We start from the raw sequence: 26,568 nt of genomic DNA, 5'->3' as shown, positions 1-26,568 counted from the left end.
TCCAAATTCAGCCAACTTTTAGCTGTTGGACAGATGAACGCACATTTAAGTCTCCTTGATTTCTTTGGTATACAGAGGAGGTCCTGGTCCAGTCAATGACTACAAGGTCCCAGGTCCTCTGGCTACGAAACAAACCCAAATCATCACACCTCCATCTCCATGCTTGACAGTCAGATGAGGAATTGTACTAATATGCATAGCTGTTGCTGTGCATCAAGCTCAAACGTCTCTGCTTTGGTCTCATCTGTTCAAGGAACATCTGTCTAATGTTCATTGGACAGATGCCTAACCCTTCTGGACCGGTTGACCCCAAAAGTGGTTACTTTTTCCACCCAGTTCTAACACCACTTAGAACTGGGTGGAAACATCCTCTTTGTGTTTCCCATCACATGGTTATTGGTTATTTCCTCTTTATATTAGAATAATAAGGATTAAATATTCCACCTGGGAATATAGACTTTACAGATAGCAGTGCAGAACCGAGCCCGGCTCAGAACTGTTGTCCCTGCAGTAGGAGTCTGATAGAAGCTGTAATTATTTTTGAACAAACTACTCTGAAAGTTTTTTTAAATGCTCCTTGTTCTGCAGATGTTTGAGTATTTTAATTTCCCGTACCTACGTGAGCCTGTGATTTTCCTCAGTGTTTCAGTGATTTCCTGCTGGTCATTCTGGATCAGAACACAGAGTTTCTGTGTTTGTTCCGCTCTGCTGCAGGATGAGCAAGCTCTTTGCTGATCTTCTTCAAAACGAGTACAGAATGGATCTGTTGGCACTCTGTTCAGTACCTGACAGCCAATTAGCCCTGCTTTCCCCGTGGAAATCAAATAGACTGAACTGATGAGACCAGCGTCCCTGTCCGACTCTTTCAGGTTGGTTCTACTACAAAAAGAAGCAGATTCCTAATTAAAGTTTGGTTGTGGACAGGAAGCATGTCTGCTGTAACATTTCCACAAAATAAAAGTTTATGAAATAAGCTGCCTTTATAATGATGCACTTCTTTAAGCCTTTTTAGCTAAATAATGTTATTAATGAGTAATTCTTTCATGCACTGAAATGTTTAATATTTATTTTATTACTTACATTACCTCTCTTTGCCTTATAAGAACTTTTGGATGCCGTTTTTGAAGGAATTTAGAAGGTTTCAAGGATCTTCAGAGAACTAAGCAGAGGTATTCTGCTGTCGTCCAGCTCAAAACCATTTCACTTGTCTTTTAATCCCCAAAAACGCTCAACGATGTAGAGACTGATCATTACTTCCATGACTTCCGTCAAGAAGCAAGCTGCTGATAAAATGCCCTAATCAACTCATCATCAGTGTGAGAAGTGTGCACTAACACACCAGGATGGAAAGACATCAGCAATGATCTCAGAGGAACAACTGTTGCTGCCCATTAGTCTGTGAAGGGTTATAAGGACATTATCTGCAGTCCGTCATTCTGCAGAGAGAAGGACTATTCCCAAGTGGAAAACATCATACAGCTGCCAGTCTTCCCAGGAGTGAATGTCCCAGCAGATTCAGTCAATGTCAGAGCGTGAAGCTCAGAGCAATGACCAAAAACCCAAGAGCTCCATCTCAGACTCTACAGGCCTCAGTTAGCAGGTTAAAGGTCATGACACTGAACCAGTATGGCTGCTTTGAAGAGTTGAAGGAGAAAGCCTCTTCTTTCTAAAAACAAGATGGCAGCACAAACACTTCATGCCAACTGTCAACCAAAGTGCTGAAAGACTCGTGATCTGGGTTTGTTTTGCAGCAACAAGACATGGACACCTTGCAGTCATTGACTGGACCATGAGCTCTTCTGTAAACCAAAGTATGTTAGAGTCAAATGTGAGTCCATCTGTCTGACAGCAAAAGCTTGGTCCAAACTAACAGAACAACAAAATCAATCACAGCAGCAGATCTACAGCAGAACGAATAAAAGAGAAAAGAAATGAATGAGAGTATAACAATGGCCTAGTCAAAGTCCAGACCAGAATCTGATTGAAATGAGGAGCTGGGAACTTCAGAGAGTTTTGCAGAACCAGATGTCTGTATTTGGTGAAAGACTGGTAAGAATTAGTTTCGCTTGCTTTCATCTCTCCTCTTGTGTCTAGCTTGTCTGGTTTTTTAACTCTAGATGTCTTTATCATCGCATGAAACAGAGCAAACAACCCAGAAACTGCTACACTCTGCTTTATGGCTTATTTACCAACGTTTGGGGGGGATCACTGCTGAGGACTTTCACCAGTTGAGCATCCCTGAGTGAGAACCTTCGTATGTGAACAGGCTTCATAACCTCAGAGCAAACTGATTCATCAAGGAGGAAAGTCGTCCAGAACCATTGGTTTATCCCTGTGACTCAGATCACCGCTGCCCCCTGCTGACCAACACTCTCACTTCTGCAGCTGCTGCACGGTTGCTTTTAACTTGTAACTTGAGATGTAAATCTCTGGGTGTTTGTTGAAGGCTGGAAGAACAACCTGAAAGGATCGCATTTGAGTCAGTTAGATTTTTAGCTTTCAAAGGGATTCTCACAAAGGATTTAAAGGCCTGTCTTTTGGTTGCTCCTTTGGTAAAATCCCGGATGTGCAGTAAATGTTTGTGTTGGCAGCAATAGTGAGGCTGGAATGGAGGAATTTTTTAAGCACCAGAGATAAAGTTACATAAATAACCTAAAAAAATATGTTCCTGTAGGTTTCAGGTAGCAGATAAAAGTCAGTAGAACTGTGTAAACTTAAAATCTGCCGTCATTTCTTACAGTTTTCCTTCCAAACAAACTTTCTAGTTCTGGTCAGTAGTTCTTCAGAAAGGATTTGAAAGATTTACACTCCATTTCAGTCCCATTTCTGACCATTTTCAGAGGAAGGAAAACTGTCCGGACCTCACTGCACTTGCTGTTCGTCTGCTGAAGACGGTATTTTTAGGCCCTCTGGCTGAAAAAGCAGCCAAAGCTGAATGAAAAACTTTAAAAGACCTTCAGATGTTCCAGGAGAAATATTGGTCAACAAAGTCTGGGTGCTTGGAGGGAAAATATTAAGAAACTGGAAACTTTCAGCTGTTCAGAAAGAGGGCTTTACATGATGATGAATTATTATGGGAAAGAACAACTCGTTTAGCAAGTAACCTGTCGCTGCATTATGTTTCTGAAACACAAACGTCAGCCAGAAACAAACAGTGACTGACTGAAAACTGTTTGTACCAGAAAAGGTTTTGAACTGTACCTGTCAGAATATTCAGGTGTAGGTTTGTATGTGTCTACAGTGATTTATGATGTAGAAAAGAAAAATTCAGAGGTGAAACATGATGGCAGTGAACGAAGGTTTGGGCGTGTCCCTCTGCACCCTGCGGTCATTTTTGACAGAAAACTGCAAGTCCTACAGCAGCAGGAGAAACTGTCTGAAAGCAGACAGAAATACCTGCCGGTTGATGGACATGTGAAGATGAAACTGTGGCCATGAAAACAGTTTAAGTCAAGAAGTTTCTGAGTATTTCACAAGGTGCTTAGAATCACACGGTAAGCTGGACATTCTGTGGGGAAATCTGAAAAATGTCATCAAATTTGGACTATGATTGTTTACAAACTATAAAAGGGTTCAAAACACCAGTTCAGTGAGATAAGGTCCAACTTTCTGGTAGCTGGTAAAAATTTGAACAATATTTTTGCTGTAAAGAATGGGTGAGCTGTGGAGCTCCAAAGGGCCACAGCTTTCTCAAACCTTTCACTAAAAGCAGTAAGGTGACAAGTTGTGGAGAAGTTTTAAGCAGAGTTAGGTTCTAAGACAACATCCCAAGATCTGAACTTCTCACAGAGCTTGGATCAATCCATCATCTGGACATGGAGAGAGAATGGACCACTGCAGACCTACCAAGACATGGATGTCCACCTTTAGTGACAGGCCAGATCCAGGCTCAGGTGGGACAATCTGCTGACTGGACAACTATTAGTGGTGCGCTCCACAGATCTGGCAGCAACAACAAAGCTGGTGTTAAAAAGCTGAACATGAATGGAGATCCATGGATACCACAACCTTTCACAACACCCCTTCAACAAGCTCCAGGTGTCAGATACATGGTAACCTGATTTCTATTTCTTCTAAATCCTGCAGTATTTTGATCGGTCATTCAAGGAAAACATTAAGTGCATTCATTGCAAGTGTACATGTCAAACTGTTGCATGTATAAGTCATCTGTCTGATGCATCTTCTTCCAGATAGGCTGGAGTTCTGCTCTTCTTCCAGGCTGCAGTCTTGATTTTGAACGAGATTAACTGAGTTGCCTTCATGTATTATGAGACATCAGGGTTCCTTTGCTGCAAGGAGAAGCTGAATATAGGGTGGGAATCAGAGTCTGGAGGCCTTTGGATTTGGTAATAATCAGGAGAAGGATTGCTCTGCTGAATGTTGTTAGGTTTTCTTATGTGTTACTGCCCTCCTGTGGTCATAATGTGGCTACAACGCCTTTACTAACAGGCCAAGACCAGAACCAGTAGGCCAAAAGGAAAAACATAATTGAAAGCTAAATTTGTGTCCGTTTTTTATGTTAGGAGTTTGGATCAGTGTATTACTATTTTTATTAAAAATAAGACATATAAGAAACTGAAATTCAATTACAGAATAAAAGACAACTAAGGACACACAGAGGCTGACAGCCTTACCCTGGCCTGGGACAAGAAGGTCCTAGATTGGCCCCCACCCACAGCATTCTGTAACTATATTTATAAACACTCACTGGCCACTTTATTAGGTACACCTTGCTAGTACCGGGTTGGACCTCCTTTTGCCTTCAGAACTGCCTTAATCCTTGGTGTTATAGATTCAACAAGGTACTGGAAACATTCCTCGGAGAGTTTGGTCCATATTGACATGATAGCATCACACAGATGCTGCAGATTTGTCGGCTGAACATCCATGATGTGAATCTCCGGTTCCACCACATCCCAAAGGTGATCTATTAGACTGAGATCTGGTGACTGTGGAGGCCGTTTGAGTCCAGTGAACTCATTGTCATGTTCAAGAAACCAGCCTGAGATGATTCATGCTTTATGACATGGAGCGTTATCCTGCTGGAAGTAACCATCAGAAGATGGGTACACTGTGGTCATAAAGGGATGGACATGGTCAGCAACAATACTCAGGTAGGCTGTGGCGTTGACACGATGCTCAGTTGGTACTAAGGGGCCCAAAGAGTGCCAAGAAAATATCCCCCACACCATTACACCACCACCACCAGCCTGAACCGTTGATTCAAGCCAGGATGGATCCATGCTTTCATGATGTTGATACCAAATTCTGACCCGACCATCCGAATGTTGCAGCAGAAATCGAGACTCATCAGACCAGGTAACGTTTTTCCAATCTTCTATTGTCCAATTTTCTCTTTTTCGGATCATTCTCTGTAAACCCTAGAGATGGTAGAGCGTGATAATCCCAGAAGATCAGCAGTTTCTAAAATACTCAGACCAGCCCATTTGGCACCAAACAACTATGCCACATTCAAAGTCACTTAAATCACCTTTCTTCCCCATTCTGATGCTCGGTTTGAACTGCAGCAGATCGTCTTGACCATGTCTACATGCCTAAATGCATTGAGTTGCTGCCATGTGATTGGCTGATTAGAAATTTGCGTAAATAAGCTGTTGGACAGGTGTACCTAATAAAGTGGCCGTTGAGTTTATATATATATATATATATATATATATATATACGTGCCTCTATGGTTTAGAAGGTCCTTGTCATGAAGGGTCTGTTTAACAGAAATTTAGCTGATTTCTGCAGTATAGAAATAGTTGGACATCATCTTCTCCGTCTACGTGTCCACATTCAGAGCCTTGTGGACTGGAGACCATCACAGCTCAGACTTGGTGAGTCCATGTTGAGACTCCAAGATGTTCTGAAGCTTTAAACAGACAGAATAATCAAACTACACAAAGAGTCTGTCTTATGATTGTTACTATATTAGTGGCAGGAAAACACAACGTTTAACAAACGTTATTGAAAATCAGCAAAGAAGTCACAAAAAATGTGTGTTTAGAATGAACAGGTTTGTCAAAAATCCAGTTAAATAGAGACCATAATCATCAATGTAACCCAATTCCATCCATCCATCCATCCATCCTTTTCCTCGTCAATAAAATAATAGGGTGATGACGTAGAATAACTATAATAATATTTTTTCTCTTTGTTCAGTACTGGAGACACTTAAAAAAGTGTTTAAAAATAAAATAAAATGTTTGCAAAAGCCGTATAAGGGCTGGAGGTCAGAGATCAGTTTTCAGCCTTATTGTGCAGACTTCATCAGTCACAGCAAGAACTTCAGACATGATCATAAATCACCTGAAAAATCAATGTTTCTTTTGTCACCAAACAGTGAGCAACCTGAGAGACTGAACTAAATAAATAACTTTATTCTTAATAACTGATTTATGCAAAGATATATAAATTATTTATTCTTCTAGTTGCGGTGGTTCGTTCATTTAATTACTGTACATGTTTGGTTTTTCCTTTATTTTTATGTTGAAAAATGTAAAACAATAAAAACAGATAAATAAAAGAAAAGGCCCAGGTTCAAGTCTAACTTCTTTTATTCATAAAATATCTCTTCAATCACTCAGTAGTTTCTGATAAATGCTAAAAACACACACAATGAGAAGCATGGCTGACTCCGCCCACACTCCAACACCTGGTGCAATTAAGAGACCAATTACCGCCTTTCACCTGCGTGTCACGTGAGCGGAGAGTTTCCGCAGCTCCACCTGGAAGCGGCTCCGGCTCCGGCTCCTCTCACAGACCGCCTCTTGTTTTGAGTGTTGGAGGCGGCGGACCGGTCCGACAGGTTTGTTCGGGCCAGCGCGTCTGAGGAAGCCAAGGGAGGGCGGTGTGAAACAGGGCGGGGAGACGCGGAGGAGCAGGAAGAAGAGCTGCTGCTCGGAACAAATATGGTTCGGTGACAATACGATACTAAACACCGAGTGAGAAACCCATTCAGAGCTTTATCAGAACTTCTGCAGGTCACCGGGTAAGTTCGTTTGTGTTTTGCTTCAAGTTAGAAGAGAAAAAAACCAGAACGAGGGCGAGCGGTGGTTCACCTGGGCGACTGATGCAGAACTCCGGTTCTGTTGGAAACTTGTTATTTTAGGTCACATAGTTCCACATTTAATTACTTTAAATCAGAATCAGAATTTATTACCAAGTTTGTACATACAAACAAGGAATATGACTCCGGTACACTTTGCTCTTTGGTTCTGTTTTTGTATTACAGAATATACAAATGTACAATTTACACATATATCAATAAAAAGGTACATTTGCAACATCTGTATGATGTTGTTTTGTACTCTATTAAATGTTCAACAGAGAAAGTGATAGAAAACTGAGCAGAACTGTCCAAGAAGCCTGAAAGTCCTGACCCGGTCTGTGAGGCTCGGTTCTGGGATTGTTCGTTTTTCTGAAGCCTAAAAGTCCAATTAAAAGCTAAGATCTCACAGCTTCCTGTCTGCTCTGAGCTACCAGTTGTTTAAACTAGTATTGAACCCCAGTAAAACCAGCTGGTTTCACTGGAAGTGTTCTGTGTTTGGTCTACTTTGGGTTTGAGTCCAGATCCATGTATTCCTGCTTCTTCTAAGAGAAAAATCTTCTGAGTTGATGCTTTCCCGCAGACATCTGATCTTGATAGATATCTAGATGGACCCCCCAGGTTCTCCTGTCTGTTTATTAATGATTGAAATGACCCTCAGGTGGAAACGGGACTAAATGTTTTAATGAGTTGTAGCATCAACCTCACGCTCAGCATCATTAAACCCCTCAGATCCTGGCTTTGGGTTTTAGTTTCCCTCCTCCAGATGACTAGAGGCCCCATCATTTTAGTTGGTCAGAATTATGTTGAAATTACATAGTTTACCTTTTTTAAAGTTCAGTAAAATGTTCTTATTTTTTGATCCATCTTGATAAATATAAAATATTTCATTGAATGTTGTAATATAGTCGCCTGCAGGTTAAACATTTTGTAACATTTCTGGTACCAGGACAAGATGAATATTTATATTTTAGTGGAGCTTTTTGGCTTTAAGTCCAGTTTCTGGTATCAAAAGCTGTGTGTTTATTTTCAGTTGTAGATATTACTCTTTCTCTGACACAGGGGAAACATTTCCATTACACAAACATTTGTTAAACAACCATGACTCAGGGAAAAAAGCCTGCCTCTACAGAAAGTCAACTGCTCCTTTTGTGTTTGTTTACATGTTTGGAAAATGTATTTGAAGGAAAAAAGTTTGTTGTGTTCATTTTTATAAATATACACTGTTCTAAAAATTAAAGGGAACCCTCAAATAACACATCCTAGATCTGAATGAATGAAATATTCTCATTGAATACTTTGTTCTGTATAAAGTTGAATGTGCTGACAACAAAATCAGACAAAAATCATCAATGGAAATCAAATTTATTAACCAATGGAGGCCTGGATTTGGAGTCACACACAAAATTAAAGTGGAAAAACACACTACAGGCTGATCCAACTTTGATGTAATGTCCTTAAAACAAGTCAAAATGAGGCTCAGTATTGTGTGTGACCTCCACGTGTCTGAATGACCTCCCTACAACGCCTGGAGATGCTCCTGATGAGACGGTGGATGGTCTCCTGAGGGATCTCCTCCCAGACCTGGACTAAAGCATCCACCAACTCCTGGACAGTCTGTGGTGCAACGTGACGTTGGTGGATGGAGCGAGACATGATGTCCCGGATGTGCTCAATCAGATTCAGGTCTGGGGAACGGGTGGGCCAGTCCATAGCTTCAATGTCTTCATCTTGCAGGAACTGCTGACACACTCCAGCCACATGAGGTCTAGCATTGTCCTGCATTAGTAGGAACCCAGGGCCAACCGCACCAACATATGGTCTCACAAGGGGTCTGAGGATCTCATCTCGGTACCTAATGGCAGTCAGGTTACCTCTGGCGAGCACATGGAGGGCCATGCGGCCCTCCAAAGAAATGCCACCCCACACCATTACTGACCCACTGCCAAACTGGTCATGCTGAAGGATGTTGCAGGCAGCAGATCTCTCTCCACGGTGTCTCCAGACTCTGTCACGTCTGTCACATGTGTTCAGTGTGAACCTGTGAAGATCACAGGGCACCAGAGGTGAATTTGCCAATCCTGGTGTTCTCTGGCAAATGCCAAGCGTCCTGCACGGTGTTGGGCTGTGAGCACGACCCCCATTTGTGGACGTCGGGCCCTCAAACCATCCTCATGGAGTTGGTTTCTAACCGTTTGTGCAGACACATGCACATTTGTGGCCTGCTGGAGGTCATTTTGCAGAGCTCTGGCAGTGCTCCTCCTGTTCCTCCTTGCACAAAGGTGGAGGTAGCGGTCCTGCTGCTGGGTTGTTGCCCTCCTACGGCCTCCTCCACGACTCCTGGTGTACTGGCCTTTCTCCTGGTAGCGCCTCCAGGCTCTGGACACTACGCTGACAGACACAGCAAACCTTCTTGCCACAGCTCACATTGATGTGCCATCCTGGATGAGCTGCACTACCTGAGCTACTTGTGTGGGTTGTAGAGTCCGTCTCATGCTACCACGAGTGTGAAAGAACCACCAACATTCAAAAGTGACCAAAACATCAGCCAGAAAGCATAGGTACTGAGAAGTGGTCTGTGGTCCCCACCTGCAGAACCACTCCTTTATTGAGTGTCTTTCTAATCACCAAAGATTTCCCCCTGTTGTCTTTTTCATTTGAACAACAAGATGTGAAATTAATTGTCAATCAGTGTTGCTTCCTAAGTAGACAGTTTGATTTCACAGAAGTTTGATTTACTTGGAGTTATATTATGTTGTTTAAGTCTTCCCTTTATTTTTTTTCAGCAGTGTATATCATCACAACAGAACCGCACTTAAATTAATGTTGATTTTTATTTATTTATTTAAACAGTTTAATTTAGATATTTTGCCATATTTTTCAATCTTCGCCTTAGTTTGGATTCTGCTCTTGATCATCTTGTTCTCCATGGGAACTGAGACCATCAACAGTTTTTCCTCCTTCAGGTTTAAATTTCTCATTCTGTCAACAGTTTGTTTTATTGTTAACGTTTATTTTCTCATTTTGAAAACTATGTTCTGTCTCCTGATCTCCTCGGTTGTTTCTTGTTGTGATCGAATGCAGGGATAACCTCTGACCTCATGTCTCCCTGTTTCTTCATAAACAAGGCCACAGAACAAGCTCCTTTCCTGCAGATCGAGGTAGTTTTGGGTATATTTTTGTTTAGGGAAATGCTTATTTATGGAAAACCGCAGGGTGGAGAGGAGAATAGGAATTTGAATCCGAAGTCGAGAGGCAAATGGAGTGACGGAGGCTGACCTGTTGTCTGTGCAAAAGACCGAAGACGTAACCTGATTCTGAAGCTGCTGTTTTCCTGGGTGCTTCAGTTTCTGTCTTGTTTTAATTTTATGCATCAGATTTCTGCAGTCATTTTCATCCTGCCCGGTTTCACCTCAAGGCCTCAGATGTTTTCACATAAACAAAGCAGGCGGCTGCACATAAACAGAAGCCAAAAGAGTTGTTGGTTCAGCTGCAAATTACCTGTTAAAATGTTCAATTCTCAGATTAAGATGTAAACATGTTGACCACAATGAACAAAATCTATTTGCTTGAAAATTAAATAATTTGATGCAAATGTTGTTGGAAATGATCTGAACTGAGAACTTAATTAAAATTCCTTGTAATCATTATTTACTGGAATAAGAATTAGTCTTTATCCAGAAACAAAATTAGCAACACATTCATTTTATTTATTAGTTTGTGCTTCTCTTGTACATAGGGGTCAAATTAAGACAAGTTACAACAATATATTTAATTTAGTTTGTCTATTTGCAATTCGTTCTTTACATATTGCATTGTACAACACATGGAAATTAGTATTCAAATGCAGTTTTTTTCGCTGTTCGGGGTATGAGGATGCTGTAGCAGGAGCCTGTTGTGGCTGTTGTTGCTCCGTTTCTGCTGGGGATTCACAGACCCTCGTTGCCTTCCTCAGGAGATCCATTGCTGCAGGTTTCTGTGCTGGAGTCACTGCAGACCGGGCCCTGGTGTTTTGACGGGTTTGTTGTCTGGACTCCAGCTGTGAGTAAAACTCTGAAAATTTGACTCGTTAACTTTAAGGATCTACTATGTGATAATGATGAGATCTTAAGGTGTTAGCTCATTCACATAAACGGATGAAACTGAACAGAACTTCAAGCTCCTTTTCGGATCGTAAGGTCGGGTTTATACCTGTTGAATCTGTTCTTTAGACCCGGCATTATCATCGATTCTTCTGTCTGAAACTAGAAGTCGGTATAACTGAGACTTTCTCTGGTCTTACCCAGTTTTCTCGGAACGCATTTTAAAATTCCCTAAAATAAAAATGTCTTCAATTAAAGCAATAATAAATCAGTTTTTTTCCGGGCAAACTAGCATGAATTCTTTAGAAACGATGCAGATTAGCAGCCCGTTGACCTGCTGGGGAGACGCTTAACTCTTAACCTCGTTAAGGTAACATTGTTTAAAACTTGCAGCTGTTTCAAATAAAAGCAGTTAAATTGTGTTCGACGTTCTGGTTTTAAATCTTTGTTAAAACCATAACAGTTTACATTTTTTATTTGCTGGTTTCCTTGTCGTTGCCTGAACCTTGACCCTGTTTATCTACAACGTCACCTAGCTGCTTGTAGCTGTCAGAGGAAGGTGTGGTATGTAAGAAGACCAGATCAACAGGTATTTAAAGGGCAAATTCTTTTATTGTACTGTGAAAAAGTCCTCATTTCTTTATGTTTTCTTTCCAAACAGCCAAACCCTCTCTTGATCTTCTCAAGTGGTTCTGAGCTATAGTTGGACCTTGACTGCTTTTTAAAATGCTTTTTTTAGTCCACTACTTGTATATTTGAAATGAATGTTTTTGTTGGAGCCAAATGACTGATCTAGAATCACAGGGGCTTAACTTGAGGTATGAACCAAATGTTGTGGTCCCCCCCCCCCCCAGGGTTAGTGTTTATAGGGACTTATTTTTTCCTTCGGAGTTGCTGCTTGCCTTTATTATGATGCATTTCTCACCCCCTAAAAGTGAATTTCAGATGGTATTAGCCCACAGTTGGTCTTATCCTAAAGGAGAGATCTTCAAAAATGATGTAGAACTACTGATCAACACTATCCTGAAAGATTAGAAGAATGCCTGACTGCTTGGATGTAAAATACTGGGACCCAACGAGCAGATGAAGGGTTTTCCACTCTCCTGTTTTTCAGGATTGAAGAAAAGCAGTGTGGATATATCAGGAGATCTGTAACTGTTATCAGTTCTGCTAGCTCCAAAAGGAAGCTCTCTGTTGACACTCCTGTTTTCTTCAGTCTGAACTAGTTTGCTCACCAGAGCTGTCTGAGCAGGAGCTGCCCCTCCTCCGTCCTCTCAGGTTTCATTGCCGTCAGACAGGTATGCGTTTCTTGTGCCTCCCACCTGCTTCTGCCTGTTGTCATGGGGATGCCCCGAGCTACACACTAAAACTTATTCTGGGACCGGCGGCACCTGCTGCTGTTGCCTCGGTGGGTCCCGGTAATGGTTGGCCTTGAGCCGTGCCAGTCTGAATTATCAGATTTATCATTTTTGTCTCTTTGTGAACCCTTTGCTTATTAAAGGGTCACATTAAATTTAATACAGCTGATTGATAAATCCTTTGTTTTTATCCACAGACATCCAGACAGATAAGAAATAAAATGCAGGTCATTGAATTCACTTCCAAGTTAGAATTTAATTCAGGTTAATTAAGGTTTAAAATGTTAGGTTTTTTTTCTGCTGTTTGATTTGACTCAGAAATCTGAGCTCTGTTCAGGAAATGCCTAATTGTTGTGCTAGCTACTGATAGCCGTACACGTCATTAATGTATTTCTCTCAATTTAATGAAAACAATGTGGAGGCAGTTTTCTTGCCATAAAGGAAAATCATACATGTCCGGTTTAAGATTCCTGGCTTTATCTCTGAAATTGGACTGCTCTCGCTCAAAGGTTTTATACGGAGTTTAGTGAGCTGCATGGAGTGGCTGGATGATGTTATTTTTATTGACTGGTTTTGTTTTTTGTTGTAAATATAATGAACTGTTTTACTGAGTTTTTGTGGCAACGTTAAATAATAGTGTGAATCTATTCCCAGTTTTGTGGCTCATACACCCCCTCATATATCTGGGTAACGGCTTTAATCTTCTCCGAATCACTCCGGATCTCTCCAAAGTAGATCCTGGCTGTTTTTCTTGATCGTGTCTTTTTAGCAGAAAGCCACCGGAGTATCTTCCTCAGTCCACGCTGTCCCCTGGTGGTGGCTACCTCTGTTCCCTTGTGCTATTTGATCATTTTTCTTCAAACCTAGTGCACTAACTGTTTAACTAGCGTCAAAATCGAATTCTCTGGTTAAAAATTGACAAAACGTTGAGTTACAGAGTTGTGAGATGAACCTTTTTTTAAAAATAACTGCTTTATACTCCATGAAAATCCTGCTTTGTGTTTTTTTTTTTTTTTTCGTTTCTCAGATTTAAGGCTTCTTAAACAAAGATCATCTGTTGCATCTCGTGCTTTGACGTTCTGCTTGAGGAGGAAACCTCTGTTCTCTGGTCTCTAAGATTTTCTTTGCTGTCCTCAATTAAAGAGCGACTCTGACATCGCTGCCGTTTTGGGACGTGCCTGTTCAACTCTGAGAGTGCATATTTTACCCACAAGCAGAGGAAGTTTGAGTGTGAGGAACAGGGTTTAAATTGGAGCTTAGGGTATTTGTGCATGAGGCATTAAATCTGACTGCAGGATCTGTAAGTAAGCAAGACTTGTTTTCTAATTTCAAAAAGGTTGCTCTGTAGAGGTGCATGTTCCTAAATGGAGATTTTGCAGTAACGTGTGTCACTAGTTTAATGACAAACTGTCAGAAGGTGCTAATCAATAGTTTATACCTGAGACTTGTTCTACAGGGGTTGGACAATGAAACTGAAACACCTGGTTTTAGACCACAATAATTTATTAGTATGGTGTAGGGCCTCCTTTTGTGGTCAATACAGCGTCAATTCGTCTTGGGAATAACATATACAAGTCCTGCACAGTGGTCAGAGGGATTTTAAGCCATTCTTCTTGCAGGATAGTGGCCAGGTCACTACGTGATACTGGTGGAGGAAAACGTTTCCTGACTCGCTCCTCCAAAACACCCCAAAGTGGCTCAATAATATTTAGATCTGGTGACTGTGCAGGCCACGGGAGATGTTCAACTTCACTTTCATGTTCATCAAACCAATCTTTCACCAGTCTTGCTGTGTGTATTGGTGCATTGTCATCCTGATACACGGCACCGCCTTCAGGATACAATGTTTGAACCATTGGATGCACATGGTCCTCAAGAATGGTTCGGTAGTCCTTGGCAGTGACGCGCCCATCTAGCATAAGCATTGGGCCAAGGGAATGCCATGATATGGCAACAGTCTGGGTGGTACGCTTCTTTGGGGCTTCTCCACACCGTAACTCTCCTGGATGTGGGGAAAACAGTAAAGGTGGACTCATCAGAGAACAATACATGTTTCACATTGTCCACAGCCCAAGATTTGCACTCCTTGCACCATTGAAACCGACGTTTGGCATTGGCATGAGTGACCAAAGGTTTGGCTATAGCAGCCCGGCCGTGTATATTGACCCTGTGGAGCTCCCGACGGACAGTTCTGGTGGAAACAGGAGAGTTGAGGTGCACATTTAATTCTGCCGTGATTTAGGCAGCCGTGGTTTTATGTTTTTTGGATCCAATCCGGGTTAGCACCTGAACATCCCTTTCAGACAGCTTCCTCTTGCATCCACAGTTAATCCTGTTGGATGTGGTTCGTCCTTCTTGGTGGTATGCTGACATTACCCTGGATACCGTGGCTCTTGATACATCACAAAGACTTGCTGTCATGGTCACAGATGCGCCAGCGAGACGTGCACCAACAATTTGTTCTCTTTTGAACTCTGGTATGTCACCCATAATGTTGTGTGCATTTCAATATTTTGAGCAAAACTGTGCTCTTACCCTGCTAATTGAACCTTCACACTCTGCTCTTACTGGTGCAATGTGCAATCAATGAAGACTGGCTACCAGGCTGGTCCAATTTAGCCATGAAACCTCCCACACTAAAATAACAGGTGTTCCAGTTTCATTGTCCAACCCCTGTATGTATTATATACACATTGGCCATATTGGATGCTAAACTCAGGGTCGGTTGGCGACTAGCTTTTCTAGTTTTAGGGAATGTTGTATCTCTCTGGAGAAACTCAGAAAGCCGACTTCAGACTACGCAGGGAATGTCTTCAAAATTGAACATCCGCATGTTTAACCCACCATGTTGGACAGTGTGTGTGGTGTTTTTTGTTCTTAGGGGTGTAATCATGCATTGAGCTTGTGGTGTTCAGGGGTTGTTTTCTAAATGAATACATGCAGAATGTTTTATGCGTGGAACTAAGTGCACAATGCAACATTCTGTAGGGAAACTTTAAAAAGCGACACCCAAACAAAACTAAGAGCTCCCAGCTATCACTAAACGCTGTTATTTGAGAACTTGAAGGTTTTTCATGTTACTGCAGTGGAGGAAGAAAGGCAGACTGAACCAGAACTTTGTCAGCGTACGGATCCTTCAGCAGCAATAAAGTTAGCTCTGCATTTAACTGAATTATTCATCTAAAACAACTTCAAGTTGAATGTAAACATCACTGGTTCTGGAGAACATCAGGATCCAATCAGGCCATACATCATAAAATGTTGGAGGAATCTCCATTAAGAGGGGATTTTCCCAACAGCTGTTCATGACGCATTCAGGTTCAGCCTAAAGGGATTTAAACGTTTTATTCTCAAATATGGGTGTAGTCTTTTATTTAAAAGTGTCATAATAATATCATAATAAAATTTCAAAAATTGAAAAATATTCTTTTACTGCTGACTGAAGGACAACTAGATTCTTTTTCTTTATGGAAGCGTACAGAAAATGAACCGTGACTTTAAAACCCGAATACCAAACTGTTTTTTCTTTTTTGGTACTGTTACAAACCCTCCTGACATTTAGCCACATTTATTTTAATTAAGCCCACCTTTCTGTATTCAACATGCGTTAAGCATGTTGAATACTTAAATGTTGTGTTTTCACTAGCTGTGAGCAGAAATTCATCATAATTAACTTGAAGACAACAGTCTGTGTGTAATTAATCTACATATGTGTTTGATTTGGTGAATTAAGTTACTGAAATAAGTAAAAATTTAAATAATCCAATTTATTGAGATGTACCTGTATAATTTTACGATCCAGAGCAACGATTGTTCTGGACCGTGAAAAGTGATCTGATTGGAAATTAATCGAGCCATAGATTTGGTTTGTCCCTCTGATTTCCAAAGACAATAATAACCGTTTGTAATACTTCACTGGGAAATTTGTTGGTTTGAACAGGAGCCACACAAGAGGACAACCTGACCTTGATGATTGTGACGTAACCTGCAGAGGCTCTGTTGAGGTTTTTGGGAATCAGCTTCCTGGTTTTAGTCATCAGATTTGACCATTGGCTGTTGGGAAGATGAACCACTGTACCATAACGACTTTATTTATGAAGCGCTTTAAAACAACCACAGCTGAAACAAAGTGCTGCACATAACTGCAAGCTATAAACATAATATAAAAGAAAATGCATATATAAATATACCATAAAACGGTAAGATTAAACACAATAAGACAAATTAAAACAAAGAAGGTCAAAGCTGAGTCTCGCTAATGCTGAAAGCCAAAGAACAGAAATGGGTTTTAAAGACGAGCAGTGAAGGAGCCTCTCTAATTTGCAGGAATGGGTTATTCCACAGTTGAGGAGCAACAGTAGAGAAGGTGCTGTACCCTCTGAGCTTCCTCCTACATCCTGGTACCTGCAGAAGCTGCTGCCCAGCCGACCTGTGCGACCGAGAACGTAAGTAGGAATGAAAAAGCTCAGAGAGGTAACAGGACTTTGAAACATTTAAAAACGAAAATAAGACTTTTAACATTTTGAAGCTTGCCTATATGCTTTTGTGGCCTGTTGAAGACGGCTTCCTCTTCTTCATAATCTAGATTCTTTCGCGTCTTTCATGCTCTCAGCATAACAGGCTTCTTGAATATTTGTCTCAGTATAGGTGTGATTCAGAGCTTTGTTGTTTTCCTTTGGAGCGGCTCATTCTGTAACGGATGACGACAGTAGTTTGACTTTTAAAACAAAGTCTTCCCTCTGCTTAGCATCTTCAGATCATCTTAATTTGAGGAGCTTACCAGTGGAGGGTCTGGATGTATTTTTTTCTTGGGCACTGGTCTTCAGAGAGGTCTGTGGTTCCATTTTCATTCGTTCCTGTCAAACATTTTTTACTTTACTCCAACCTCTAGTGTTTTCATGTTCAGACCTGTAGACCCAAACTGAGTTCATTCATTTACCTCCAGCTCCTCCAGCATTTGTATTATGTGGGTGTTCCTTCTGTTATGCTGTTTGCAGACACTTAAGTTAGTAAAGAACAACCCAGACTATCGTGTATGATGCTGCCTTTAAACAGTTGTAGGGGATTAGGAGTGTGGATCCATACAGCAACAGCCTTGGATAGGCAGCAGTCTTGTTGAACCCAAAGTAATCTTCATTCCTAGTCGTCTGAAAAACATCTAAATAAGCATTATTCAGTATGAAAATGTCATGATTGAAACACGGTTCATTTCAGACAGTGAAACGGTTGGTTTGTCAATGGTTTGATTTGCAAGACTGTCTAGAACCAGCACCAGAGGTCATGAAGGGTGACCTCAGGAGTGTAGCCACATCTTTATCGGGCTTTCCTCGAGCTGTGGACGATTGATCAAATGTGGTACAAACACAGACGGTTTCTGGCCTGAAGCATTTCCAGTTCTAAACCAGCGCAGTTGCTAGAACTGGTTCTGCTAAAAAACAAACGACTAGAAGACCAAACAATGTCTCTTCTAATCCTCCCAGGTGCATCAACGCTGATCACCGAAATCGGACAGATTTCACCCTGACTGGTCACCAGTCAGTCGGAAACTCAAATTATATCTTTTTAATTCATCAGTAAATATGTTAACGTCTTGCTAAATGCTAAAAGGTCGCTCTAATGGCAGCACTCTTCAGTGTGAATGTTGTTACTGAGTGAAAAAGTTTCAGGTCAACTATTTTTATTATCAGTGAGGTGTTAGAACTAAAATGAGAAGAAGCACAGAGATTTAGGAAGCCATTTCAAGCAAGAATATATTTTCTGCCTCATGCTGAGACATTTCTGAAGCTCAGTCAGGCTTCTGGAAGGAAGACCTTCAGCAGATAACAGGAAGGCTGAATGATAAGTATAGAAAATATAGCAAAGTTATTTTATTCTTTTGAATAGTAGAAGCTCAGCCAGAAGCTATGTTTAGGAGAGAGAACGGGTTAAATAATAAAAGACGGGGTCATGTGGATCATCTGTAGAAGGTGAGCATTAAGTTGTTGCCAGCAGAAGCTCGGACGATGTCCCTCTCCAGAAAGGTGTCACATGTAGACACAGAGTCAGGCCAGGTGTAGCTTCTAGGAAGAGAAAATAGAGAGAACATAAAGTTAAAAGCTGAAATAACAGCAAATGCAAAATTGGAGAGTAGTGTGAGAATGTAGCAGAGAGGGTGAAAGTGGTCATTATGTCCTCCAACAGCCTAAGCCTATAGCAGCATAACTACACAGATAGCTCAGGATAACCTAAGAATAACCTTTTGTGGTATTCCATGTTCAGTTCTCACCAGTTTGGGATCTGGTTCCTGCATCAGGAAGGTGTGGTTACATTCCTCACCTACTGCCAGTTTATATTTTTTTATTTTTTACCTTGCAAACGCACGCTGCATTATAAACCCTGTTGTCGCATGAAAACCACACCTGTAGCTCTTTGTGTCTGACGGGGTCATTGATCAGAGCTGTCGGGTGAAGTTCAGTCCATTGTTGGAAGTATTTATAAATCCAGTGAATATTTTTAACCTGTTTAGGCAGATCTGAGTTCAGAGATATATTTAGATCCTTAAGGTCCGGAGTTGCAGAGCATCATGGAGAAACATTTGAAGACCTGAATGTTGGAGACATCAGCTGACAATATGTTCTTCGGGATTACTTTACCCACTGACATTCTTTCTTGTTAAAAACTGTTTTTCTGTTCTTTTCTTTATTGGGACTCTGTCACTTTAAGATTTAGGTTGCCTGTCTGGTTTTTCATCCTATTACAAAAAGCTAAGTTTGAAAAAATATTCCCTGATATAATGTTTGACCCAAATTATGGAGGCACCAGTTCCTGCATTTGATAAATAAAATACATTTTGTCATACTCCAACGTTTCTGCATTTGGAAGATGCTTTTATCTGAAGCGACTGACTAATGAGGCTATAGCAATGCTGTTAATATCCAAGCTACTGAGGAGGAAGTCCACTGGTCCGGTTCTGTCAGAGGTGACTGTAAAAATGGAGGGCAGTAGAAGGGAAGGAGATCCTTTCTGAAGAACTGGGTCTTCAAGAGTTTCATGCAGATGGACAGGGATGGCCTGGTTCTGGTAGCGCTGTAGCTTATTCCTCCATTGTAAGCAGTTTCTTCTGTGCATGTGATTGAGGAATAGTACTGATACTCACATGTACTTACAGTGTATTGTATTATTTAGTATTAAAATATTTTTCAGTACATATAAACTATAAATAAAGTCATTATGAGGCCATTCTTCAACTCTTAATAGATTTGTGTTTGTGGTTGAATTAAAGGCTTATTTTGTCACATTTAAAGTAAAAAAAAAACTTCCGAAATGATTTGTTGGTCATATCTCTTAAATCTGTTAAATAGCTTCCAGATATTTTAAATATGGCCTAATATGTCATCACAACCATGAGGATGTAGCATTTGCAAACTGGAATTTTTCTCCGTTAGAAAATTGCAAATATTATTTAGTTTCATGAGTTATGAAATATTTCTGCCATGCGCTTGAGTCACTCAGAAGAACTCTTTAAAACCGGCCTAGCTCTTAAAAAAGAAGTACATCGTCTCTTGAATGCATCTGTTGTTGGATTTTTAGGGGAAACCAAAGGTGCCAAGATGAGTCGGCGGCGTGCAGACTCGCAGAGCTCCCTGGGGCCGAATGATGAGGTGATGCCATACAGTGACGATGAGACGGACGACGAACTGGACGAGACCTCTGAAAGTGAGGCAGAGGAGCCACAGGAACCCGCCCATCCTCGGGAAGAGACGAGACCCCCTGGTAAGTTCATTTAACAAAATCATTTCCAGATTTTGAATGTGAATTTTAATTTTCCATGTCAGTTGAGAAAGAAGCTTCTTGTTTACCTCATTTTAAACACTTTGTTTTGAATATTTGTCTTGCAGAAATTGGCTGGAAGGTGAAAGCCAATGACAGAGCGTACCACCAGCTGCCGGAGTTTAAAAAGAAAGTCTTCCTGTGCATAAAGAAGAGCCGATACTCTGTAAGCTTGCCATGTTGTTTGACCTGAAACAAACCAAAGCTGCAGCCACACCTTGTACCAGGAAAGGTTTTTGTATTTTTTGTAGTTTAGTTACATCTTGCTCCATTTTGAGCAGGTCTGACAGTTTACTTCCAACAACATTTGAGGTGTTGGTCCACCCATTGTTTTAAAAATTGTTTTAGTAGAGAATCCTATGAGGTTAAACCCCCTATCTGAGCGTGCCGGGTTAACAGCCGGTGAATACATTAGTGTTTCTGTGTGAGCACATTGTAAATTGTCTTTGTAAAGGTTGAAACCCGATCAAACAGTTGAGCCGACCTTTAACTCACCAAAAGACACATTAGACTCAACGGGAGGCTGCAGAGCAGAGGGCAGACGGTGATAGACAGCTTAACCTGAAGTAATCTCCCAGAGAGTTGTGGAAAAAATCTGCATTTTCTTCCTGATGATTTTTTGTTTTTAAACCAAAGAAATTGGGGTGGCACTGGTGGTAACAAAGGGCCTGAAGATCCAGTAAGAAATGGGTTTATTCCTTCAATGTCAGAAATTAATCTGTCATAATAATTCAGTCACAAATCTTCTGAAAAACAATATGAAGGGGGATTTTTCCCTAATTGGTGATCTATTTTATTACTTAATTTAAAAAAGGACCGAAGATACCTAGTAGATTGTTCACCAATTGACTACAGGTAATCAAGGATTATTTATCTTACTCAGGTGTGTTTTTCCTAGGAGTCTATTTAAGTGAGATAAACCAAAACTACAAAATCTACAGTATAATACTTAAATTAAGAGGGAAGAGTTTCCAGAACAAAAAGAACATTTAAATATTTTCTGGTTTAAAAAAAAAGAGAAGAAACTATTATAAAACCAACTTGTTCCTGCTCCAGGAGCAGTTCTGAGTGGCTTGAGGCCATTCTGAAAGTTACAGGCTGTACTGGTCTCTGGCCCAGGTCCTTTGGATCTCCTAGCGATTCCTTACCCTGAATTTTGAACTGAATTATTAATGACAAACTGGAAAATTGCTGGTTGAGTTGAAGTTTGTCCCCCTAAATCAATGGTAGGTAAACGTTGTTGCAGAAATTTACAGTTAAAAGAACATAGCATCACAAATGAATTGTGTAAGGTGGATCTGTTCTGGTTCTTACAGGTTGGGTAAAGCTGTGGTTCTTGTAGCTTTGGGAAGCTCTGGTTTTCTGGGAGAGGAGACGTCACCAGGACTGATCAGCCAATAAGAGACGGAATTTGGGAACATGTTATGTCATGTTACAAGGCCAATCAAAAATATCTAATATTTTTTTCTATAACTTAAAAAGTAAATCTGAAATACAAACAAGCCAGTTTCCAGCTTTTTCAGATTGATTTCAAGGCTTTCCAGGGACAAAGACATTTTTAGTGGATCCCAGTTCTGCCCTGGGGTTTCATCTTCATTGGGATGTTTCTTAAAAACCTCCAAAGTTAGGCACCTCTGTGGAAAACACCCATGTTCCTGCTTGTATTCAGGATCACGTTCTGTTGGGTATGAACTATACTGTATGTCACCGTAGGTCAGGCTCAGAACATACATGGAATGGTAAGTCCACAGCTTTGCTTTGTGGATCAGCACTTTCTTTAATACCACATGTTTGGAAGACCGCTCACATTTCTGCAAATCGGGCCCCACCTGCCACCTTATCTTGCCTGCACTCGTGAACAAGCCCCTTAGATACTGAAACAATGATTGAAGCAGAGTCTGACCTTCCAACCTAGAAGGAGCTGTTCATCTCTTTCTAGCCAAGAACCAGGGCCTTAGATTTCTAATTTGTTAAAATAATTAAAGGGCATTTTAAATATGTACAGACAAGCATTCAATTAAGTTTTGATCATAACATCATAGCAATGTCCATATTCTGGGATTGGTCAAGGTAATTCTTTTTTCTAAAGTCATGGTTGAATCTGGAAAGTCTAGCAGGACCATCTTGAAGTTTTTGGCAGATTATGGATAAGCAATTTAAAAGATGGAGAAAGCCAGTCACCCACTTCTTATTAATTAATGGCCTTCAGCAGATAGTTGGCACCTGTAATACATGAGCGAGGATATATAGGACATGCACCCCTGTTCTTTTTTCAACCAGTTCTTATTTTGTTATCTATAACAATGTAGGACATTAACGGTATTTGTGATGTTCCTCCTCCCTGCAGGGAAATGCCATCAAAACATACAAGTACAACGCCTTGACCTTTCTTCCCTTGAACTTATACGAGCAATTTAAGAGAGTGGCCAACATCTACTTCCTGGCTCTGCTCATCTTACAGGTATGTTTAACGAACAAGAACCTTGTCTGTTTTGTCTACTGTATAAGACACAAGTAATAATGGACGCCATTGATTGTTTTCAGATTATTCCAGACATTGCTACTCTTCCCTGGTACACTACACTGATTCCTCTGGTTATTGTATTAGGAATCACTGCTATCAAAGACCTTGTTGATGATCTGGTAAGGCTTCATGTTAAGTCCTGGACAGGTTTTAGCTGTTTTATGATGCAGTTGAAATGGAAAGACGAAGCAAAAAGCTCATTGGTATCAGTTGGACTTCAGTGTTGATGCATAGTGATTTCTTTGTTTTCCCTCAGGCACGCCACAGGATGGACAAGGAAGTCAATAACAGGAAGTGTGAGGTTTTGCTAGACGGCAGGTTAGCACAAAGTTCTGTTAATAAGAAATGCCTTGAGCTCATGTTCCTCTTCACTGCCTTAAAAACTGGATGCTCTGTATTTACTTCAGGTTTAAAGAATCGAAGTGGATGGACATCCACGTTGGAGATGTAGTTCGCCTCAAGAAAAATGACTTTATTCCGGTATGACCATCTTTATTTGAAGACGCGTTGCTCCACGTAAAATTTCCAGTCTGGCTTTAAACTGTAGGTTAAGCCAACCTCTTTAGTGTACATTACACAAATTGTTAGTTGATGTATTTTTTGATAGGGTTATTAATCGTTTTATCCATACCAATCTGTGAAGGTATCCAGGTTTCTGAAATTAAATCTGGGGAAATTTCCAGCTTTCAAACATACAGCATATCTTGCTGAGGTCAAATGGATTAGATGTCCGCAACCTGGCACCAGAAGTCTAATCATGATCTAGTATTAAACAAATAGCTGGACAACTTTTCTAATGTTAACAGTTAGCATATCTATGTTAAACCAACTGGACTTTCATGGGCGCATACGCTACAATGCTAATAATTGCATATTAACTATTATTGGCATTCTCTGGCTAGAAATTAGCTTTTTTTAAATATTATTGCTAATGACTAGCATACCTAGCCTTAACCAGCTGGATTAGACTTTCTGAACTTCACATTAGCATTGCAGTGGTTGCATGTACTGAAATGCTAACATTACAAGTTCAGGGTAGCTATTTAGAGGCTGACATTCTGCTATTTGCAGTTGAGTAAATGGCATTTTATATTTGGTGCTGAAGATTAGCATATGTTGGCCAAAACATTTGGATCATCCTTAACAGTAAGTGGATTAGGGATTTTTCCAGATGAAATTTAGCATTGCTGTGCTACTAATCATCATGCGGAGGCAGTTTATGTGGCATTTAAAAATTCTTTGATTTGTAATAATCTTTTACAAATTCAACCCAAACAGCATTAATATTTGATGATGTTACTGGTACTGGTGTAAAACATTTAATACGCAGTGGGAATTTGAATTTAATGTGGATTAACATTAAGATGAGTAAAAATACATTTTCAGTTCACCAAATAAGCTGATAATTTTAACATGTGGGTTTATTTTTTAAATCCTTTTTTTGTCTCTTCAGGCCGACATCCTGTTATTATCCAGCTCCAACCCAAACAGCTTGTGTTATGTAGAGACAGCCGAGCTTGATGGGTAAGAACTGCACACTTTTAACCTTTAACACTAATAAACACACATTTCACCTAATCTTTAGTATTTTTATTATTTTATTCTGCTTGCAATTCAAACCAAAACTGATTATTTTCTCTACGATATCATTTAAACCACTAATGGGCGATGTTTCTTGCTTGGGGAAATATTGTTTAAACAGTCTTTATCCTGGTTGCTCAGTCAACAATTTACTCAGCGATAAGTGAAGTGTAAATTTGGTTAAAATTGTGTCCAATAGCTAGTGAGTTTCTCCAAGGCCTTGCTGTTTAACTTTGCAGTTTATTCAAAGATCACATCTGAAAACACAAACTCAATTTAAACAAAGAATAGAGGTGTTCCCAGTGGAACAAAGTTCAAATGAATGGCAACTAAACAGGAAGCTCATCCACCATAATCAGAGCTTCAGGAGCAACTTGCATCAAAACAAAACACAGATCAGTCGGTTTTTACAAGTAAAAAATATCCTCATCTACACAGTGTCTTCTGGTCAGTGTCAAGATGGAGAGAAGGTTATATTTTTATTTGAATGCCACTCTGCTTTCTCAGGAAACAATCTGATTTTAATATTCTGTTGCAGAGAGACCAACCTGAAATTTAAGATGGGCCTCAGACAGACAGATGAGGGATTGCAGGAGGAACAAGAGCTAGCACAGTTCAACGGTAAGCATGACTTCACGCTTGCGTGTCAATAGTTCACGATGACTTTACTTTGAAACATAAGCTGCTCATCTGAGAGGGAGGGAAAAATAAAAAGTTTTTTTTTAATAAAAATATTTTGAAGAATTTAAAAAAATAATAATAATACAACCGTTTTGTTTTAGTTCTCTAGTAATCGAAATATGTTAGTACTGATTTCATTATAGATGCATGTTTTTGTTTATTTTTAGTCACCTTTAGTCAGAAAAATACAATTAATTTGTCAACTGTTGCTCACTTAAAGCAACAGTTGGATGCACTGATATGAACATTTGCGCTGATATCAATGTCCGATATTAATATTACTGTTATGGCCGATAACCAATGTCTACCGATATCTTATATATATTTCTCTACTCTTTTGGCACCATTTAAAACAAAAAAAAAACACCTTACTGCAGACTTCTCTGGTTGAGTTAAACCTCCCCAATCCTGCGCTGGATCACTATCAGTCACATGACCAAACAGTTACCACATGACCCCCCCTCCCCCTCCTGAAACATATACAATCGTTAACAAAATGCAAATAAACATGATTAATTAATATCGGCCCAGTTTTACCTTTGGGACCTATACCAGTGTGTTAATAATTCACTGACATCGATTAATACCAGTGTTAATGCAGATATCTCATGCATCCCTTATGTCTCGTATTCGTGTCCCTATGGCTGATATATTCTAAAAATACAATAAACATTACTAGAAGATTTAGAAACATTTTGAAGGGTTCAAGTGCAGTTAATGTCCAAAAATCCAACATGCATCAACTTTGTTTAGTTAGCTCTAATAAGGCTTTAAAACATACTTATATAACATAATAATACATTAATATAAGAAGGAAACATCTGGTAAATAATATAAATATTAGTATCTAGTTGCTATGGTAATTCTCCCATTTTTCTGGGAAGCACGGGGACTGCTGGGCCTCAGCCGTCAGAATGAAATGGACAAAAAAGATTTGGTGTCAAACAGCCGGGCACTCTGGGAAAACTACAAGTCGTGTAAAAAATACTTGAACCATAAGTGGCAGAACTTTCTAATGGCCATATATGTCATTGTTTTATACGTCTGAGTTTTATCTGACAGGTTATAGAAACCTTTCAGCTCCAGTTTTGAATTCAGAGATTAAATTTAATGGGAGTGAATCAGGGTCTGGGTGTGTCCTTGTGCCCTCTGGGCAGATTAGCAGAGAACTGTTAATCCTACAGCAGTGGAAGATGCACTAAAAGAAAGCAGACCAGACGGCAGTTGTTTTCATGTATAAATTGTATATTTGGAGATTAAACGATGGCCCTGTAAGTTCTTTCAATAAAAAGAAGATGGGGAATATTTCATGGTGGGAAAACCTAGTGTGTGACATCATCTCGCTTGAAGCTGAACGCTCCGTGGGACAATCTTAAAATGATAAAACTTAAAATTTATAAAATAACAGTTCAGTCACATAAAGTCGAACTTTGTTTTCATTTCTACTGTAAATTCGACAGAGCTGGGGATCTTTAAAGAAAT

At 40.1% G+C, this 26,568-nt stretch overlaps 1 protein-coding gene across 2 annotated transcripts in view; it reads left to right on the top strand.

Annotated features, from left to right (window-relative positions):
- Positions 1–6,734: 6,734 nt before the first annotated feature.
- Positions 6,735–26,568, top strand: part of atp8b1 (ATPase phospholipid transporting 8B1) — a 44,768-nt gene continuing 24,934 nt past the window's right edge. Inside the window, exons 1-10 of one of the 2 annotated variants that reach the window (XM_047373377.1) lie at positions 6,735–6,994; positions 16,818–16,936; positions 20,061–20,243; positions 20,369–20,466; positions 22,648–22,761; positions 22,845–22,943; positions 23,081–23,142; positions 23,232–23,304; positions 24,278–24,348; positions 24,944–25,026. In XM_047373377.1, the coding sequence (XP_047229333.1) occupies positions 20,081–20,243; positions 20,369–20,466; positions 22,648–22,761; positions 22,845–22,943; positions 23,081–23,142; positions 23,232–23,304; positions 24,278–24,348; positions 24,944–25,026 (763 nt within the window). In that variant the 5' untranslated portion in view covers positions 6,735–6,994; positions 16,818–16,936; positions 20,061–20,080. The remainder of the gene's footprint in view (positions 6,995–16,817; positions 16,937–20,060; positions 20,244–20,368; positions 20,467–22,647; positions 22,762–22,844; positions 22,944–23,080; positions 23,143–23,231; positions 23,305–24,277; positions 24,349–24,943; positions 25,027–26,568) is intronic. The other variant, XM_047373376.1, reaches the window with a different exon arrangement.

This window comes from Girardinichthys multiradiatus, chromosome 8, assembly GCF_021462225.1.
Source record: "Girardinichthys multiradiatus isolate DD_20200921_A chromosome 8, DD_fGirMul_XY1, whole genome shotgun sequence".
NCBI classification, from domain to species: domain Eukaryota; kingdom Metazoa; phylum Chordata; class Actinopteri; order Cyprinodontiformes; family Goodeidae; genus Girardinichthys; species Girardinichthys multiradiatus.
The sequence above is the reverse complement of the archived record's forward strand: the minus strand, read 5'-3'. Positions and strand labels throughout refer to the sequence as shown.